This window comes from Drosophila gunungcola, chromosome 3R, assembly GCF_025200985.1.
Source record: "Drosophila gunungcola strain Sukarami chromosome 3R, Dgunungcola_SK_2, whole genome shotgun sequence".
Taxonomy (NCBI): Eukaryota; Metazoa; Arthropoda; class Insecta; order Diptera; family Drosophilidae; genus Drosophila; species Drosophila gunungcola.
The window spans coordinates 103,217-124,840 of record NC_069139.1 but is presented as its reverse complement, the minus strand read 5'-3'; the positions used below and the strand labels follow the sequence as shown (position 1 = coordinate 124,840).

General features: G+C 41.5%; 1 protein-coding gene across 19 annotated transcripts in view; it reads right to left on the bottom strand.

The window, feature by feature from the left end:
- LOC128251996 (polypyrimidine tract-binding protein 1) overlaps positions 1–21,624 on the bottom strand; it is a 151,201-nt gene that overhangs the window by 61,658 nt on the left and 67,919 nt on the right. For 2 of the 19 annotated variants that reach the window (XM_052979326.1, XM_052979327.1), the window contains exons 1-3: positions 16,657–18,309; positions 15,080–15,598; positions 4,099–4,140 (exon numbers count right to left, since the gene is read on the bottom strand). The exons of 7 other annotated variants lie outside the window; for them this stretch is intronic. In XM_052979326.1, coding sequence (XP_052835286.1) covers positions 4,099–4,140; positions 15,080–15,598; positions 16,657–17,124 — 1,029 coding nt within the window. In that variant the 5' untranslated portion in view covers positions 17,125–18,309. Of the gene's footprint in view, positions 1–4,098; positions 4,141–14,761; positions 15,053–15,079; positions 15,599–16,656; positions 18,312–18,582; positions 18,677–18,960; positions 19,110–20,105; positions 20,779–21,624 lie in introns of those variants that run through there. 10 more of the 19 variants (XM_052979331.1, XM_052979332.1, XM_052979329.1 and 7 more) reach the window with 10 other exon arrangements.

Here is a 21,624-nt window from a genome sequence, read left to right as displayed (position 1 = left end):
TGTTGTTTTTGTTGTGGCTGGATACTGCTGCTGCTGTTGACGTAGATTGTAGATTATAATCAAATGTATTCTGTTCCGTTCTGTGAATAATTTTCGTAGCTTTTTTATGATGCTGGTTGAATTTTTTTATATTTTCATTGCGTGCTTTTGGGTGCTATGAATATGCCATGTGGCTAGCTCTGGCTATATTATATTAATAGCAATTACTCATAATACTCGCTCTCTCTACTGCCCTCTCTGGGGTTTCCCGTTTTTGGTTCCCTGCAATTAAGTTGATTACAACAGAATTGACAGCCTTTTCTCTTGCCTATATGAGTTTGTGTTGCACTGACCCTCGAAAAGGACTGTTGAGTGCAAAGAAGTCTACAAAAGAAAAGTATAAAGCTTAAGGTTAGTCAACAAGCACATGCTTATAAATCACTGAAGCTCCTTAAGCCCTGCTTTTCTCTGTTTTCTTTTCCAAAATGGCTCTCCATTCGGTTTTCTCTCAAATTCAGTTAACCGCCTCGAGGGTCGGGAAGAATCCCTCGTATCTCGGCAGGGCATTTCTGAAGTACGCTTCAAGTGGGGATATTATCTTCGCTTTTCAGTAGCTCAAACCACTGACTCGGCACCGCCACCTGATAATAGAACGCTTTGCCGCAAGACAAATTATTCTGCAGTCGCTGGAAATGTGAGAATATTGCACTTGGAGATTATTTGTTCACAACAGAAAATTAAATTTTTTAAGGGCTGCAAGCCCTATAAATGGAAATTTATTGCCCGTTAAAATTGTAAGTAGAAATAAATAAATGTTATATATTATATTATCCAAATACCAATTTAAATAAATATCCACGTATGTGAATATTAATTATACTGTTTCAAAAGCATGAGCGAGCTTCTCTTTTTCCAACTATCTCTCACGCACATAAACGAAACGACATCGGGATGGTCTATTTTGCTCAACTTTATTTAGATCATCTTCTCAAAACTATATTTTTTTTAAGTGAAGAACCGCATCTCTACTTCTATTTGGGCTGTGCCCCTCGGGTCGAAAATTATCATCAGTGTCAGCGGTAAAGCGCGTTATATCAACCGAATCCGAATCAGAAAGCGGGCGTGTTTTTCCGTAATTGAAAAGCAAAAAGCGCCGAAAAGCCAAAGCCAAAACGCTCCGTCTGGCAGCTACAAGTGGCGCCTGCATAGACGAGTCAAGTACGCTCTGCTACAAATCATCGACTAATGCTAGGGATAACGAGCACTGCCTTATACGGCAGGCGTCATGTAAAAAAATTAATTAACAAAATTGCGTTTAAAGAATGCGATGCGCGACTAAAAAGAAATAAGGTTGCAATTACCGTTAATGAGTTTAACGCCAAAGGCACCACCAAACGCAACTCCTCCTTGACTTTCCTCTCTTAATGAGCAGAGCCTTTTAGACATCACAAAAGTTTCGCAGCTTGTCTATTTTGATGTTTCCCGGGTTTCCGTTACCCTTTTTTCTTCTTTGTTCGGAAAATATTTTACTTTCTTTTGCACTTGACTTCACTTTAACTAAGGGGTCATGTCTACAAAAAAAGTGCACAAGACACGCAACAAGTTTTGGCCCGAACTTGAAACTTGGACAAGCACCTTTGACGTGGCTTCTTGAAATTACCCTTTTTACGTGGCACATTAATTTCGAGCTGGTTCACTAGGTTCAGTGAGCAGTCAACCCCAAACACACCCACACACGTACCCTTCTCCACATTTGGCCAGTTCATTGAAGCGTTTTTGATGTCAGGATTCTTTTGCTGGGAACTATTGCCATGGCTGCCAACCTCAAGTGTTCCGCAAATGGCAGTAATGACTAACATCGCTTTGATTTCGACTTACAGCTCTATCTGCCCATCCATGAGCTTTCTATGCCCGATTCTTTATTTTCCCTCCGCTAGATTTGTCTCAATTGGTAAATGGAAGCCAATTAGTGGCCGGGCTGTGCGGCTGTGTGGCCAAGTGTTAAATTAATTACCTAATGGCTGCACTCTTGACTCGGTGCAAAGTTTGCTTATTGAACTCTTAAATAAAATGCACATGCAACTCACTCACAATATTTATCCATAGATACAGGGTTGCCCATATTCGACGGACCCATGTTTTTTTTTTTTTAAATCAAAGAAAAAAATAAAAATTTGGCGGTTGGCAATCTTAATCATTTAATTTGTTCCAAGTAGTTTTTTTTACATCAATTTTTGAATATGATATCTTTCAAATGGCCGCCTCTGGCATTGATGGCGTATTGTGCCCTTTTTGCAGCATTTTCCATCGTTTTCGCCAACATTTAGGCCGGAAAAGCGGCTATTTCTTCACGAATGTTGTCCTTGAGCTCTTCTAGGGTCCTTGGCTTGTTAACGTAAACCTTTGACTTCAAATATCCCCACAAGAAGAAGTCAGGCGGCGTCAAATCGGGCGAACGCGGTGGCCAGTCCAAATCACCACTTTTCGACATCAAACGGCCCAGAAACAATTTCTTCAGAAAATCGATTGTTATGCGACTTGTGTGCGGTGGAGCGCTGTCTTGTTGAAACCAGAACTGCCTCATACGCTTCCGACGAATAATGTACGGGAACAAATGCAAATCAACGCGAATAATCCGTTGTAAAGTGGACCGAGCCATGCCCAACTGCTGAGAACGGCGTTTTTGGGATGTTCTTGGGGACCTCTCAACACTGGCTCGTACGCCAGCGGTATTCTCGTCCGATCGCCTTGGTCGACTTTTATTTGTCCTCTTCGGATTAGAAAGAGCCTCACCAGTCGTAAATTTTTCGTATGAACGCTTAATGGTATTCTTAGAAGGCGCACTTTTCACATTTTTTAATTTTTTAAAAGCACGAGTTTTCACAATTAATTTGTTCTGTTGAATGTAAATTTCAACTATTTCAGAGGGCTCGCGTGGCGTGTATTGTTCCATGGTAAAAATCTGCTTGGACTAACGCTTCAAACGCGGTATGTCATTAAGCGATCTGGCATCTCTGTCAAAAGTTATGGCGTCGTCAGATGGGTCCGTCGAATATGGGCAACCCTGTATATCTGGACCTGTTTATGTGTTGACTTAATTATATTTGCAGTAAGGAAAAGCGGAATTGCCGGTAATCAGAACTGGAGAGTCGGTTGAGGCAAGCCAAGTGCTGCACAAATAGTTCAGGTCGTGTCGGTTCGCTCGGGGTCAGAGTATGGGCTGGCCCATGACAATGGAAGAGTAAATATTAAAAAGGCGGACCAACAGGCTTGCATGATTTCACTGGCAAAAAATATGGATTCTTGGGTAATGTTTTCAATTTCAATTATCAGCCCATTTTCTTATCTTGTCGCTATCAAAATAAACTTGACTCTTGGTTTTAGAAAGTTTGTCAGTTGATTAATGATGCAATATTAAAGCTTAGCGGTTCTTCCTAAACTTCCTTATATCTCTCTTCAATAAACTTAATTTTTTCCCTGAGTGCATTGATGTGTGTGGTCAACCCGGGAAAATCTTGACTGGGCAAATCCAGTTATATAGCGCAGTCAATGCAAGGAGACAACAAAAAAGAGATCCGGCTTAGAGGAAGACCATGATCCCCAAACGGAAGGGTCGGTTCACAGTGTGTGTGGGAAATGTAAACCTAAATATTTTATGGCATTCAAGCAGCCATCACAAGTTCTTTAGTTAGTAGGAGGAAAGGAAGTGAGGTCAGGTAAGTGCCGGTCGCACTGAAATAAAATTGCACACTTCATGACGCGGGATGCGGCAACACAACGACAGCAACAAGGAGCACTGAGCCAAGGAACCGCCCGCCAGACGTCTTTGTCAGCAGGCAACGAAGAAATTCGAAGAAATTTATTTACAGTTTAAAAAGTAGACAAGTGCCAAGGAGTCGAGAGCAGAAAGAATACGACTGCAATCGACTCTCGTGCGTGTCTGTCCGGGTTTATTTAAAATTCAATTATGGCACACAATTGCTGGCTGCTTGCCGCAATGCCAAATGAAACGGGATCTTTGCAGAAATAAAACCCCAAGATACTTATGGAACAAACGCAGAGTGCAAATGTCTGCCTGAAACGTGTTAAATTGTATTGATAACCTATTGAGTTGCTTACCAAATAGTTCAGTTTATATATATACTGTTCATCGATCCTTACCTGCAACAAAAAAGAAGGTAACAATTATTTAATCACGTGCTGCGCACATTTTGGCTTAAAACTAAGACATTAGACAGTTACAGCAATCTCTGGGTTATCTAGAGGCACACAATACCAAATTTCATACGACAAATACTAGATATGGAGGGGTATGTTTTTTTTTAAATCATAAACAAAACTTAACAACATATATATATGCAGAAGAAAAGGTGGATGCTACCAAAATCAAGGTAATCGTTAAAATACTCATTACTGGACAATATAATAGATTTCCTTGAATCATTTAATGATTCATCGTTTTCAGAAATTGCCTCCGCGGATCATTTTTCAAGGTCTACCATCGGCATTATGGATGCCTTTCAATCTAATTATAATTTATGTCACTGACACACAGCCTAGATATGCCATTATTGCTGACTACGCTGTCTGCCGGTCATAATTTGAATATTCCCCCCACATTCGATATCTGTTTCATCATCTCCAGGGGCGGCAGCAACAGGAAGGCAACAGGAGCTCGTCATTGTGACACCCGAAATCTTGTTAAAGAAATCTCAATTATCAACTTTTATTGATTTGCATAGCGAGCTCAAAGCGGGAAAATGGTAAACAAGCCCACAGAGCTCAGTGGTATTTACGCTCCATTTTCTCGCTTTGCACTTTCGCAGGAGAACGAAAAAATTGGCTGGAAAACAATTACGATAAAAATGTGAACTCTGGGTCTCGTTTGACTCGGTTTCTGTTCTGTATGGTTCGATTCTGCCTGTCTCATCTCGGCGGGATGAATGGGGCTTTGGTTAGGTAACCTGCCTTGCGACAAGCTTTGAGTACGGATAAAAGCAAATTATGATAACAATAAAGATTTAAGTAGGGAGGAGTTCGAGTGGGCGACGGGCGGCGCGTTGTTATGTGGCATTGCCATGGTCCTGCCATTGAGGAATCGACGGCACAAAGGACCCGGCTAGAAGCAGGGACATTTTAAATAGACATTTATCTTGTGGTACACACACAGACAGAGGGAAACAGGAAAACCAACGCACACACACATCTGCCGGTGCCGGTGACTATAATAAAATTACAGCAACTGCGGCTGATCCATGACGATGATGCGGCGTACGATAATATGGGAATCCCCCACATCGTGCAAGCGAGAGAGACGCAGAGGTTGTGGGTGTTTATTCCGAAATTTCCTACTTGTTTTTTTTTATTTTTTTATGCAACAACAGCCACAGAATTTCCCAGTCGTGTTGCCTAGCCATACTTTTTGTTTTCTTTGCGATTCGCTTTTTTTTTCCTTTATTATTTTCTTTATAATTTTTGGCTTGGCAAATGTTTTTCAAAGCATAAAAATACTTTTACATTAACTTGTTCCAACACACACTCAAACCGAAAGTTGTAGAACATTTTTGGGTTTGCTTTTAACGCTCAACGAATTTTGGGCCCAAGAAAAACAGCAAGTTGCTCGAGAAAAGCGACGGCAACAACAGCTATAATAATCACAACAACAGCGCCGTGTGTTTATGTGGGGAATTTCAATTTTTAGGGGAAATGCCCGAGAAAGTTGTCCTGTCTATCGGCTATATCAACATAATTTGCGTTAAGTGTTACGAAAGCAATGCGCCGAACAAATTTGGAGCATTTACTATTTGCCTAATGTATTGGCCCCTCTATCACCCCGAAAAACAGCAAGTCGCCAGCCTATTAAACTGTCATAAAGGAATGTCTTGGCTTGCTGCCAAAATGGAGCAAAGCAACAGTTAACCAGATTTTGGCTTGCCTAATTGGCTGCCTGTTGTTTGTTGTTGTCTGCCCGCAGGGCTAACACAAAACACAAAGCAGGAGAGGAAAAAAGAACGGCAGGCGAACAAAAAACTGTTGCATACTTACAGGGGCACCCCTAATAACATTTGCTGATAATGTGTTCGTGTGTGTGTGTGTGTTTGTGTAGCAAAAATAAATAAAATACTTTTGGCAATAGCTTTTGTGGAAACTCCTTACGCTCTGCTCTGTTCTGTCTAGGAAAAAACGGAAAAAGGAAGAAGCAAAAAGGCAGCAGCATAGATTTCGGCATATCGATAGCAAGTGTATTGCATATTTGCTTTTGAGCTCCCCAAACGAAGCAAACTGAACACTTTTATGGCTGCTGGGCAAAATTTATGATTTCCCCTTCTGCCTTTCTTAAAAAGGGATTTCGTTTTGTACAGCTCGTTACCTCACTGCCCCCTCTTGCTACCGGTTCGTGCTCGCCACAATTTAAGCGCTTTAAAATTTGCATGAAAATAAAAGCAGACAACAGCAGGTAGGACCAAATTATGGCAATTAAAACAAATTAACTGAGTGAGCACAAAAGCGTTTGCCAAATCTGGTTATCAAAGTTCAAAAGCCTGCCAATAGAAAGTTAACTAAACAAGTACTAATGAACTTCGGGTTTCACGGCATAGCACACCCAGACAGTCAGGCAGGCTGGCATGGAAAATTGATTTGCATAGCAACTGGAGCATGTGGCATAGTAAGCCAAATCGCAAGACACTCGCTAAGCAGTTTAACTATTTAGGGCAACAGCCCAAACTGAAGCACCACTCACAGCTTAGCTCTCTATTCCTCTTCCACTCCTGCTCTTTGTATGCCACACGCCATGGCAACTACAATTTGAGGCGCACGCCGCAGGCTAAAGTGTCAAAGACATGGCCATCACAGGCTTGTCAGCTACACAAATGTTGACAGGCTAATGAAATGTGAGGTTCCCAAAATTGATACACTCTGCTCGAAGACGATGATGAACTTCAAAGCCAAATCCACTCCTCATAGCCGTTGACAGTGAAAAGGAGTCCCTGGCTACCGGTATTGGACCGTGGGGGCCGAGTGCTAAATTGTTGCTGAGACATTTGGTTATGCAAATCGAAATCATAATGAAATTAACAATCGAAGGCGAAAGCTGGCTGCACAAGAATTTCTGGAGAATTGATTGACTACCAGTCAACTTAAAGAGGTGAAATATATGATGTCAAATTTAAAACTCGAGACTGATAACATTTTAAACTTAAATTTTAATTTAGGTAGCCATTATTTAATTTAAGCATTCAAAGATGTCTTTTATATGAGTTCTGTCCTATATTCTCTGCTATATTCTACGCTATAATCGTAAAATCAACTAGTTTAGGTAGTTCAGGAGCAGAACCATAACTTAGTTCAGGTGAAGTTTCAATTTATCTGCCACATACGTTTAGGAAACCCCAGGAAGGAAGACGGTAACACGTTCAAATTGGACCTCAAACGGAGGCATGTGCGATGAATCGGCCGCATCGGTCTGTATATCATGGCACAAGAAGAATCGATTCAAAACTGAATTCCAAAACAATTTGCCGAGGACAGAGAACGCCCCAAAGACATGAGTGGTAAATCACATCAATATGTAACTCAGTCGGCAGCCAGAACCCAGAGAGCTTGAGCAAAGTGGGGCAAAAACAGATGGCAAAGATGTTTATCTATGAGCAATGGTCCAGGAAACGTATCCTTCCCGCGCTGTCCACCTAGCTCACCCACATCGACCATCCCAACGATTTGCTATGCAATTTTACACACTTGACCATTAAACGTAGCCATTGGGAGCAGTTTGCATAGCAATGAAGCAGAGACAGAGGCAGGTTCGAGTCCGAGGTCTCAATAGAAAAGCAAGGAGTCGGAGGCGGGTCAACTTGATGAAGTATGAATGATAACGTCGGGGCAGGGAGCAGTGAGCAAAGAGCTCAGCTTAGCAGCTTCCCCGTCATCCAGACGGCTGAGGATTTTGGCGACGATGATGGCCATGCGATGGCTAACCGCATCAAGGAGGTGTGTAGTTGACTGTAAAAACTTCAATGAATAAATTTCGAGGTGGCAGTAAAAAGCATAAACATAACTCAGACACCAGTCACACAAACCGGATGTAAGAGAAATAGTAGCAAAGTAAATTGATCGAAATAAAAATGTTCATAAATTTGCATACGATGGGCCAAATATTGTAATTGAGCGATGGAGCTCAACTGATGAAATGGGAAACAATTCAGACTCCAGGTTCCAACCTATATAAAAGGTTAAAGGTTAAATTAATGTTTTAGGCAACGCGAAAAAAGGGGAATTCACTATAAATAAAATTTAAAATATTTTATACTAAGCCTTCATAGAAAAAAATTATTCTTATAATATTTAACAAAATAAATTTTTAATAAGCCCCTAATATTGAAAAAAAAACAATTAAGTTAAGTAACCGCATTGAAATCGCAATTATAAACAAAAAAATTAAATTAGTGAAACAAAATATGACGTTACATTTTCTAGTTAATATTTTTTCCCGGTATGCCTTTCCTTTTAGTCCATTAAATACCAAAATACCGTACCAAAAAATTAAATAAGGGATGCCCGTATTTCTTCCAGTTTCACTTCCTGGCCCTCCTGACACTTGACGATTTGTCATGTTGACACAATAAAACGTCACAAGAAGCTCCTAAGCTAGAAGCACACAAACGAGAAAAAATGCCAAGTAGATACTATGGAATTATGACAAACTGTCTCGAAAATGCTGAAAATACTGTTAACGTTTTGGCTTCGGAGCAAAGCGAGATTGGACAAAGCATGGGGAAAAAATTATATGAACTGCAGCTCCTGCTTTTGTTGACTGACGAAAGGAGGAACGTGGCGTATGAGCAATGTCTGCTGATGAGAATGATGAAACAGCAGAAAATATGCCAGGGGGGCGGCAGCATGCAAATACAATGAATTTGAGTGGAAAGTGGAGTCGCTTTGCTGGTCTGCCTGCATTTATGAGTATAAAAAATTGGCGCCGCATTTACACAGACAATCAAGCGCAGTCCTCGCTTTCCGGGCTGTAGAAAACGGGAGAAAATCGCTTGAAAGGCAAAAGGCGAACCAAAAAGGACAGGCGACAATGGCCAGGTTTCAGCCCTTTTTTGTTCTTTTTCCTATTTCTGTGCCTCGGCCTGGAAATTGCACAACTCATCAAAAGTCTGATTTCTGGCCGGGCTCCGTCCTGATGTCTGGCATTTGCATTTATGCACATAAAACTAGCGGAAAATTTGATGTTGATGTTGACAGAAGGTGACAATTGTTCGCCAGAACTGCATTTAATCAAGTTGAAGCCAGACTTCGTTAGCCCAAAGGCCACAAATTAGTCATTAGCAAGTGTTTATGCGCTGTTACAGGAGAAATCAGTGCCATAAAATATGAAGGGTTACGATCTCTTACAGGCAAAGTTAATGCATAATTCAGGGCACTAAAATCTACCATCTTAACTTTGGCTTGACACACATTTATGCGCTATAATAATAATTATACAAGGGCCGGATAGACAACGTGTGTGGTTATTAATCAGCCCCGAGCAGAGCGCACATGAAAGTCTGCTATGCAAACACGAAAAACTTTGCGCCCAACTTATTTTCAACAAATTAATTTCCAACCGCCAGAAAAGAGAAGCACGAGCTACTCTTCGGGCTTGTTTGCCCAACTCTAGTTAATGAAATCAGTTGCACTCGCCCAGATTGCGAGTGTGTAAATTTAGTTAACTGCAAACTTTAGCCAACATAATGTCTGGCATCGATGCCAGGGCTTGTACCTGCTTGCCTGCTGCACCTGTTAAACATTTATATATTTTGCTGCTACTTTTTCAGCGGCACCTCGTTTGTTCGTTTTCGGGGTGCGTTGCAGTGCAATTTCCAGCTGCCAGACGCAGAATTTCCCCAGCCGCATACATCAAGATGAGGGCAACCGAGCACGAAAATTCCCACCGCCTCCGTCTGCGTCGTACGTGCGCGTATGGAAATGATGTCCGTTCGTGGCTTTGGTAATGTAAAACGTAGCAAATTGAGTTCATTTCGCTGACGGACTCCTGGCAAGCAAAACTTATCATTAGTATCGCTTTTCAGGGCCGAATAAAGCCAGCTCACACATCGCATCGTGGCCGGGAAACAGGAGCAGAAATAGCGCAATGAATATGGCGAAAGGAATAGGGATACGCGCTCCTGGCGCACGTAAACATGTAATAATTACTTGGTTCCTGGTGTTTTCAACTCACTTTACTCCGCTGAAGGTTGCGATGAAACTTTTCAGGCAGAACAAGTTGAGCGGACAGTGGAAAAAACGGATTCTGAGTTAAAGGAAAAATTTAAAATATCCAAAAACTCAACTGAATGGCCAAGCTCTACAACAATTATTTAAAAAGATCAATTCTTACTTAAACATAAAACCAATCGTTGCTTTTCCTTTTTGGTCGCAATAACTATTTGCAAATTGGTGTTGAACATTGCAATTAAGATGTCCTTGTTATTTATTATTTTTTTCAGTGTTGGCGAAAGGCGAGTCCTGGTCTAAGTATGACCCTGCTAAGCGAGTATTAGTGGAAATTTAATATTGCAATTAATATAGCAACAAAGTGTGCATTGCATATTAATAAGTTAGTTTGTCGCTTCTAGTTTGAGTGAGTGCCCGGGTTGGTCTCGGGGTCTTGGCCCCTGCTTACATGCTAACATTCTCATGCCAGTCTACTAGTTTGGTAGTTTGGAAGTTTGCTGGTGTGCCAGTGAGCTCGTGTGCTCGGTGGATTAGTGCACTGAAGGGCAAACATTTTGCGCTCGTAAAAGCCAAAGTTACAACCCCGTTAGTTGGCTTAAGGGTTGAAGGGCGCGTTTGCTTTTAATGGTCTCCGTCAGTCACTCATTCCGGCGCACATTCAATATTCATATTCATATTCATGCTCCTGGTCGCCGCATTTAAGCTTTTAATGATTTCGAAAAAGTTCAGGGCGAAATAAGGGAAAAGCTGGGAGCGCCACTGGATGCAAAAACTTTTCTCTTAATGCGCTTAGCCGTGGCCGTTTAACTGCAAACTTAATTCGCAGCTACACACATTTTTTGCAATTTTTTATTCGAGATATTTTTTTCACGCGCCGCGTCGCCATTTAAAAGAAAATCTGGGCGTTTTTATATCTGCGCGCGGGCGACAAAAACTATTTGTGCAAACAACAAAGAAAGCTTGCGCTCACAAAAAGGAGAATCATCATCATCAGCTGCCGGAGGAGCGGGACTAGGAGCAGAAACGGGAGCAACGGCAACAACAACTAAACAACTACAAAAGCGCATCAAAAGCAATTTAAATTTAGCCAGCGGCATAGCTGAGCTCCGAATACTGAGCGTTGTCCGAGTGAACAAATTTCATTTCATTGCCGAGCGCGAAGCGTTTTTAGTCATAACTTTTTAATTCGTTTGTCAGCGACAGGCAAATCTCAACGACATCCCAAGGCAGTCGAAGGTACAGTGGAATGGCAAGGAGAAAACTAGTTACAACAAACATGGTTTTCATTTTAACTTATTCACTCTTTGGGAATTCTAAGTTAAGTGTATAAGTCACTCTGCAAAGATCTGCTTTATTTATTTAGTTATTTCTTGATTATATCTTTAAGTCAAGCCAAGTTTCTCTGATTAGCACAATTGTAGGAGTTTTTACAAACCCAAAAAAAGTGTGCTACGAGTGGGGCCGGGTAAATCATAATAATGCTTAGGCATCATGTCCTGTCCTTCTCCCTGGTCCCAGGTCCAAGTCCCACCCTTTTCGCCCCTGTTGAGCCGGCCCCAGCTTAGATCAATGCAAAAATGCTTGGTGTACATGTCTCTGGGGTTGATTTATCTATTTACTCCACAGCCTCGTCATCAGGGATATCAGAGAATGGAAGGGCGGAAACGGGACTCCCTTTTGTAGCTGTCAATATTTAAAACGTTGTCCTGTTTCGGAACACGCAGCTGCTGTCCCCCATGCTGTCCTCGTCCTTTACCGCTGCGTGCTTAACAAGAGTTTATTGAATTTTATTTTCTCATCTCAATGTGATGCTAGGACGAAGCAATTCTTTCTGCTTGCCCTTACTTATTTAAGGCAACATATTGCTTGTCTCACTTTTTGACATCATTTTTTGGGGAAAAGCGAACTTTGTCACTGGTGCATTTAAATTTCAAATTGTTTTATTGCGGGACAGCCCCAAAAACAGGGAAATAATTGAAATTTGGCAGTTGGAAAACACTTTTGAAGCAGTGAGCTTGTAAATCGCTTACTGAAAAAAAATGTTGAGATAAATTTCAACGCGGCGAAACTTTTTCCACCGTGTTCGAGTCAAGTTTTTCGATTACGGATTAATGTAATTTTTTTTTTTCTCATATATATACATGTTTTTATTTATTTTTTCTTGCACTCTGACCCCACCCAGTGCTCATCTAGTTTGTTTGACTTGGCGGCGGACCGGCTTGAAAGTTTGATGAATTTTTAAATTTAAAAAGTTTATTTGTGCGTTTGTAAGTTGGACGAGGGCCGGCAGTTATGGGGACTATTATTAGAAGTGCAGGCTGACTGAGGCACTTCAAAGCGATTTCGCTGATGAGATCGTTACTCTTCTGACCGCCTTCGCCACGAAGTTGCCGCCGCGCAACATGTTTATCCAAATCCCCAAGCGCACTGCCTAATTTGAAAAATGTTCTATTTGCTCACGCTGCAGAATCTTTTATGTTTCACTGTTCAATATCCTTATTTATCGTGCGGTTTACTGGGTTTGTTTCGCGGTCTTTATTAGCACCTAGGGGTTGTTTGCCCAGTTTCACTGCTGTTTGCTTAGGCAGTTCACTGCTGTGGCTGCTGCTGACAAAAATATTTGCCTCAACGAGAAGCACAGGTGGGAAAATTGAAAAAGCGGATTGTTGGGCCACATAAATACCAATTAATTTAAATTTTACAGTATTCCGTTTTTGTGGGCATTTCGAAAAACAACACAACGGAATTGGTTGCCACATAAAAATAATAATTACACATAGTAACGCAACGTAACGGGGATCAATGCGAAAACTATTTAATCACAAAATATTTTCATGTACGACTGGCTGGCTGCATTTAATGATTACCAGATGGAAAATCGCACGAAAATAAAGTAAAAGACTAAAATCAACATTAAAATCGGCTAATGGATAAGAGCAGGGGTGTCTGGTGTTTTTGAGTCGTATGTTAAACAAAATCAATTACAGACCATTTAACGTGGACGGGTGTTCAAAAAGGGGAAAGTACATAATAGAGTCATTTAAGTACAGTTTAAACATTAATGAGGCTCGGGGGTAATTGCAGCAGCAAGGAATTGTTGGCTACGATAAATTGATAGTAAATGTGGCAGACGTTGGTCGTCCGTACTGCCAGCTCGCCCGGCCGTTAGAATAACAAACGGAGCACACATACGCACTGTACGCCGACTCTCGGACACTTGGACACCTAACACAAAGGACAAAGGATACGAGGGGCGATACACGACACTGAACACCGAGCACTGGCCACTGGCACACTAGGCAAACAGGCCACGTTTGTTTGACTCGCGGCCACGTCTGGGGAAATAGAACTGAATAGGGAGAAAAAGGGTCAAAACCGGGCGTTTTATTGCCAGAAGTGAGTGACGGGGAGGCACAACTTTTTGCCTTTCGAGCTGCAGTTTGCGCCAACAAATTGCAGCGACATTTTCAACGCCAACTAATCAATACGGGCGACATGTGGCTGACTAGGAAAAACGGATGCGGAAAAGCGCTAAAAACGGCAGAGGCGGAGGGGAGCCGGAGGAGTTGTCCAGGACAAAGTGTAAGTGCTGGCCAAACAATTGCGGTTAATGCTCGCCTGCAACGCGATGGTTATGACTGATAAAATAATAAACCCAGTCGGCCAGAAACCTTTTTTGCAAACCTACTTTTTTCTTTTTTCTAAATTTACCAACTTCCAACAAAGTTCAGGTTGTGCCCAAAAAACTCGTGTCGGATATAGGCAACCCGATTTAAGGCTCATTTGTATGCTGGTCAGATGGGCGAGCGGTTGCACAATATTTTATTACGCGCAATTGACTCACAAAATCCAAAAAGTGAGCCTTCAGAAAACGGCCCATTAAAATCGGTTCAAAAGTCTGTAAAAGGAACAAGAGCCGATATTCCCATATTCATATTTTGTTCAATTGACATTTAATTATCGTTTATCGTTTAACACAGACGTTCTCAAACAACAGTCGTTGCGATTTAGGAAAATATTAGATCGACAACCTAAACTTAAATAAATCGGATAAATTGGTTTAAAATACTTTAAAATGTTTGACTAAACCAAATTTTTAGTAAATACTTAAAAATAAAAAGGAGTATTTTTTTCTAGTGTAAGAACGTCATTGATGTGCAAATGACGTATTGTCAAGAAACAATTAGTAATTGTAAAACGGTACTGTGAAATTGTATATGACCTCTTACAACTACCTTAATGATCTTATAACTGAGTAGTTGACTTTTATAAAAACTAACAATATAATTCGCAATTACATCTACAAAATCAACAACAAACAGGAGCACGAATGAAAAAGACTAAGAGCATATTTTAACTACTGGTGAGTGATGAAAAATTTGGAGATCAGAGAGCATACACAAGCAGAGTTGTCAAAACAACAGGCAAGGCAGGAGAAACTAGGAGTTAGTGGGGAAAGAAAGTTAATATCTACTTCTCGACAGGAAAATGACTGAGGAAAACTCAAAAAGATCTGAGTGGAGAGAGTTGTTTTATAGCTTTTTTTAGTGAACACACAAACCTTTTTAGGAGAAGATAAGTGTAGTGAAGTTGGCGATGGCATAGAACAATCAGAAGATGCAGAACTGCAGCCGCTGCTGGCGCTGCTGCAGCCCCGTACGCTGGCCAGTGGCAGGTGATGGTGGAGCCCGAGTGGTAGCGGTAGTGGCAATGGAGTTGGCTTCAGCAGCGAGGCCATGGCCCCAGCACCACCAAAGGAACCGCCCACTGCAACACCACCGCCAGCGCTCAGGACTGCATTCGCTGCTGCGGGCGGCTGCTTCTTAGTAGTAGTGGTAGTAGTTCTAGATACGGCTGATAGATTAACTGTATTATTTACATTGTTGGTCGGAGTGGTGGCCGCCGAAGTAGGCGTAGCCGCGGTGGCGAACATGGCCGACGAGGCCACCGCCGGTATGATGGTCAGTGGAGTGCTCGGCGCCGCGAAGAACTGCGTCGGCACCGAAACGGGCACCGGGCCCGCTATCGGTCCGGCGATCGCTGCCGGAATCTGGGCGGCTGCGGGCTTAGTCGGCGTGGCGGGGGCGGCAGCCACGCCCACAGCACTGTTCACCTGCAGTTGCATGTACGTCTGCAGCATGGCCTGTGCCTGGGCTTGAGCTTGAGCCTGGGCCTGGGCCTGGGCTTGGTAGTGAAACTGCTGCTGCAGTTGCTGCTGGTGTTGCACTTGCACCTGGTGGAATACGGCCGCCTGTTGCTGATGCTGCTGCTGATGTTGGTGTTGCTGCTGCTGTTGCACCTGCATGGCCTGATAAGCGGCTGCGGCTGCTACCGGGTGCTGCGGATGCTGATGCGGATGTGGATGCGTGGACGGCGGTGCGTGCAACAATTGCATTTGCTGTGCGTGGTGGGTTCAGAATATTTGTTGTATTTGGTTTTTGGCGAGGGTTTTCTTTTATTTTGGTTTCAGTTTGGTTTTTGAATTGGTTTTTTCTGTTTTTATCGTTAATAAAATATAAAACAAATACAACAAACTTAAAAGTGTATGCTGATTGGGCTGGACCCTTTCGACATTATCCGTTTGAAATTATAATCCGTGTTTTGGGGGGCTGGAGGAAAAGAGTCGGCTACAGGAAGTGGCTTGAGGGTTAAGATATAGATGGAGAATTCAGGTGAGAGAGATAGGAATAGCAGTGAGAGTTTAGCGAGCGCTACCAGGAAATAGGGGATAGGTAATCTACAATTAGAACATTAGAGAGGCAGAGAAAGACTGGTACAGGGAAAGTAATAGAGAAACAGACGGAAGCAGTAGCACAAAGATTTGTCCAACTTCAAGAGATCTAAGCCCGTTCAAAACTTGTCCACTTGGAAGAACAGCTTAAGCGAAGAAACGTGAAAGTTTTTGTGGCCAAATCATAAGTCGGGCATCAGTTTCGATTAATTAGATTTTAATGTCAATGGCTGGGTTAGCAACACAACCCAAAAATAAACTATATACACGACAGAAGAGGCAGGTGTAAAATAAGCATTAAAACTAAAAACTAGTTGCCAAAGCAATCAAAAAACTTAAAATTAAATAAATTTGTGCTAAGGTATATACAACTTAGAAATAAAGAAACCCATTGACATTAAAATCGCCCAAAATATAGTTCATATGCGGTTAGCAGTATAGATTAATCATGGCAGAAAGAGGTAACCAAAAAAAAAATAAAAAATTAAGGAATATAGAATGCTTTTTGCATAGTAAACTGTACAAGTTTCTTATATATTTTTAGTTAATAAGTAATCACATAGCATTTTTGTTTTTATCAAGAAATACAGATTTCCTGATTTTGATTTCGAATCTATTTTCTTATGGTTCAGGTGTAATTAAAGGGTCTCTAGATTTCTTGGGCTTTTAAGTTCGGATTCGGTAGTTGGTAATTTGATTAGGATCGGACTCTGGGCGAAGCTTACCATGATTAAATCTTGTATAGGGGAGGACTCAGCCGAATCGGATGCGACGATCTCTTTTTTTGCCGTTGCTGGTGCTCCTGCCACTGATGAAGTGGGCGGCGGTGTGGGCTTAGCGGGGGCGTTAGCGGCTAGCGACGCTTGAGAGCTGCTGCTGATACTGAGCGCTGCAATCGCTGCTGACGCCGTGGTTTCTGTTAACGCGGCAATGATGACAGTTTTATTGGCAACAAATGTTGGTTGAAATATCCTCCTCTTCTGTTTTAAGCACTTTGTTGTTTTTCGAGAGTTTATTTTTTGACGCGTTTCGAGTGTTAGATTTTCGTTTTTTGGTATTTTCTTGACGGGTTTTGAGTTTGGGGAAATTGCAAAGGGTTGGTTGGTTTTCGTGGTTTGGTGAATATGTGAACTATTATAATATAATGCCAATTGAATTAGTTTTCGATGTTCGCTATGCCAATGGTGTGACATAAAGTTTTACGCAAATTGTTGCTACAATTAGTCGATGGAAAAAAACTGCTTATACGACTACGACTACTGAGTTTAATCTTATTTTGAGCGTATTTCAAGTGTTTTTTTTTAAATGTTAATATGCTAATGCTAATATATCACTACTGTGGTTGGGTAATAGATATTTGGGTTGTGTTTAGATATTTGAAAACCGTTTGAGGGTTGTTTAAAGTTCTGATTGATTGCAAATTGATTGTAGATTGTAAAGACCGCTTCGATTGATTGATTGATTGATTAAGCCTCGAAGTTTCTAGAAAGAGGTTCTCTTAGAGATTGTCATAGAATAGAGGTTCGATTATGAATCTGTAAAGTGCCAAAGCTAGCAAAAGTTCTTTATAAATATATGCTGTAGAGAATATGTATATATATCCTATATTACGCACGAAGGCGGTATATCTGATGTGTATATGAAATACGCTAGTTTCGTGTGATTGTCAAAACGCGATTTCTTGTCGTTCGAGGCATTGATTAGACCCGGCGATCCCACTTTAACGCTACTCCCTTAAAAACGTTAACCCCTTACTGTATGCTAGAGACAAAGCTAGGAAAACTCTTGCTGTGGTTACATAAAAATGTTGATTGAGAACGATTGAGAGTGGGTCTCCGATTGACGCTGCTTGCTTAAGAATTACAAATTGACTCTGCCTACAACCGATATTAAATCGGTATGCAAGGAAAGGTATTTCGATTTTCAAATTGGCTACTTTAATTCATTTGACGGTTATTCTGGAGATTTAATGGATTTATGTTTAATTTTTCATATATTTTTTTTTAATATTTGCAGCCTTTTTCGATTGCCTTTCAATTGTTTATTGCCGACCTTTGAAGCTGATATGTTGCTATTTAACGGTTTGATTTCTCTCCTTGTAAATATTTATATTTAATTTTCAATTTAACAACCTTTGCATACTCTCGCGGTTACCTTCGACCTTCCAGGCTATCACCTTTATCTTTTCCTTGCTCTTTCTGACTTTCCCTTTGTGGTCACCTTTGTTAATTGATTTCCCACTTTATTTCTGCGTTCAAATTCGTCTTTAAATTACGCTCAAAACTAACAACCGAACATACAAATATATAAATATATAAATTTCTTTAAAATTATCAATTTTTTCGCGTATGTCTCAACAGGATCTCGATTTTTGTAAATATCTTTTGTAAATCTTTGATTACACTTTCGTACATATACTAGTTCAAATATATAATTTAAAATACTGTTATGTACCGACTGAAATTCTTTTGATTTAGCAACAATTCTTGCGTGTTTCTTTTTTTGTGCCTTTCCGTATGGTTTTATTTTGTTTTTATTTTGATTTTCTGTTTTGATTTTTTAATGGTTTCTTTTCGGTAATGCTTTGATGGCTGATGGGTTTTGGGCAGAGAGGGTCTTGGAGGGAGATTGGTTTGGGCTTAGAAAAATACCAGGGAATTCGTTTGGATTTTTTTTGTTTTTAGCTCTGGATTTATTTCATTTATGATGGGTTTGGTCCTGCATTTCCTTGTAGGTTTCAAATTGCTGGTCAAGAGATGGCAGAACTCGTGTGATTACTTTCTTGCGATGCAAATGGTGGGAGCCAAAGTTGAACTCAAACAAGTAAAATAAATCAAATTTTGAATTTTTACTTTCTTACATTTTCTTGCCAATTCAAAGCCAAACGTGAAACTCGAAAAAAAGAAATAGAAAATGTGATATATGGAGTAAAAATCAAATAAAAAACGAGTAAAAGCTTTGCACACAATAATAAACAAGAAATTGAGACACAATGGGCATGAATGTTTAATAATAATTTGATTTATTACCAATTAAGTGTCGAGTCAGAGTTGTTAAAGTTGGATGGGAAGTGAAGTTTTTGTTATAAGTTTTTTTGTGGGGGATCTCTTGATTTTATTTTAAATCAATATTTTTTTTAGGTTTTATTGCTGTTGTTGATTTTCTTGTAATTTTGGCTCTGGAACAAAGGCAAACAAATTCATGGAATATTCCGAGATTTTGAATATTTTGTGCTCTTCTGTGCGCTTCAAGTGTGTAAGTAATTTAACTTTTTTCGCGAGGTATTCTTTATCATATTTTTGTGAGTTATGAAAAAACACGTTTGGTGCCGGAGATTGGAGCGAAAGCCCCTGAACCTCTCTCTCTCTTTATTCTCCAGGTTTTGATTAACCCGCACGAAATTTCTTTAACTTTACCGGTTTGTTGTGCCTCTGTTGTTCTTGTTGTTGAGTCACACATTGGCCCGCTGCAAAGCAGGTAAGAGAGTTCAAGCCCGTCAAAAGCCGCGTGGGCCGCCGCGTAACGTCGCTCTCGCACACCGCCGACGTGTACTTACAACAATAAAAATAAACTACGGGAATTATTTGGATGCGTACTTAGTACACGCCAACAGCGGCAGCGACAAGTGGCCAAGAGTCTATTCTGGCTGGCTGGCTGTCTGTGTGCGGCCTATTGGATCGCAGGCCATAAGGTTTTATGGCCAGAAGTCGACTCGAATCGGAGTTAACTGAGGAAGACTACGTCTGCGTTTTTGCCTGATATTTTGTTTTTTCGTCTTTCTTTTTCAGTTTTGTTTCGTGTTTTTTGTTTTTATTGTGAGCCCGAAAACACAAAAACGTGTTTCTTTGTTGGCGGGGCTCTTGGCTTTGCCGGCACTGGAATTTCTTCGCCTATGTCTGGCTTAAATGTAGAGAAGAGAACAGGAGCGAGAGACGCAAAGACTGATGATGGATCAGAACTCAGAACTTGTTGTTGCCAAAGCCTAAAGCCTATAAGAAGTATCGTCGGACCAAGAACTTGAGAGCGGCTCTCGAGCAACGAACTTTTGCTAGCAGTTCTGTATTTGCTTTGCTCGTTCTTCGCTTATTGTTAAATTATTACTTTTGAGCGCACAAAATATTCTTTTTTTTTGTTCTGTTGTGTTCTTGCTGTTTTTAATTTTTCATATTCTTACATTTCAGAGAACGCAAGGTGCGGTAGAGACACTGAGTTTTTGTGGTTGTATTTTGATTTACACGCGCAAAATGTGAAAACACCTCGAAGCCGGAAGTCGATTGGATTTTACTTTTCAATTTGTGATGGTGAAGATTCGTTTATAAAATTCTCGGGGACTGGACCTAGAGTGATGTGATCTGTTCAAGTCGGACACTGGATGCGAACTGCGCGTGTTATTTTCTTTTTATTATTATCCGCGTGCTGTGTGCTAGGCGTTGTTGCTGCTGTTGCGGCTGTTTTCGATTTGAACCCGACTTTGATTTGGATATTGAAATTCGTGAGTGAGTGGAGTGAAAAGTGTGTGAGAGAGTGTTCTGGTGGCTCTTGCTGCTGCTACTGATGGTTCTGCCGTGCTGTTGCTGCCGTGCTGTTGCTGCTGCTGATGTTGATACTAGCGGTGGAGGAGAGGATGTCGCTGTCGTTGGCGGAGGTGTGTCGGTGGTTGGTTTTAGGGCGCTGACGGCGACGGCGACTGCGACGCCAACTTTCGATGATGGCTGAACGGAACCAGGAAAAAGAACGACACGGGCTACCGACCCTATGCTACTGCTGCTGTTATACTAAGTGATTTGATTCGATTCCTATAGAGAGCCAACGAGCTGAGAGGCGGACAGAGTTGGAACGGGTTAAAGCAAAGACTGTACGAAGACTGAAGTAAGAACGACTGGCATTCTAAGGTAATATACCTTTTTGTTTCGGAGTCGGACGGCGCTGCCGCAGTCGCTGCCGGAATTGAATCTGTTGCTGATGCGCCGGCAGCAGCAGCGGCAGAAGCGGCGCCGCTTGCTAACCAAAATAAAGCAACAGTGAGCCCAACCGGACTCGGGCTCAAAGACCGAACGTGACCGAGACGAGCGGCCGCAAAACGAAGCGGGAAACGACCGTCGTGGGCAGCATTACTCCTCTTGGCAGCGATGACTCCGAAAATATGCGGTATAAAAACGAGTCTTCAGTAGTACACCTTTTGGGCCTTCTCCTGTTTGCAGTTCTCGCTCCCGCTCTTTTAGCTCTGCTACCTGCCGGTGGATTTATCATACTTCATCCTCTCAGTGGATTTTTTCCGGTGCGTAATTATCAAGTCTTTATTTTTGGCAGAGCGCAATGAGCTCTTATAAAGATATACATTCACCTTTTTTCTGGGATAGTATAATTCTTTTCGTATAAGACTTTTGAGGATCGGAACTGGAGAATACAAACAGTTCGTGTCCGTGCACCCGAAGGATGCCTCCCAGGCTCCCCCTAAGGTAGTTGTTGGTCTTGTAATCGCTATTGTTGCAGTAACATTACTGGCACACACACTTATGCACGCGGGCAGTACACACGCACACACACGAGTACTCCATCGTGAGACGGCAAATGCATGCGCCATGCGTGTGCGCCTCCAAAAAACTAAAAGTGCAAACGAGAGGACAGCGTGTGCGAGCGAGAGATAGAGAGCCACAGCAGCGGCAAAAAAAGCAAAACGACGTCGGCAGCAA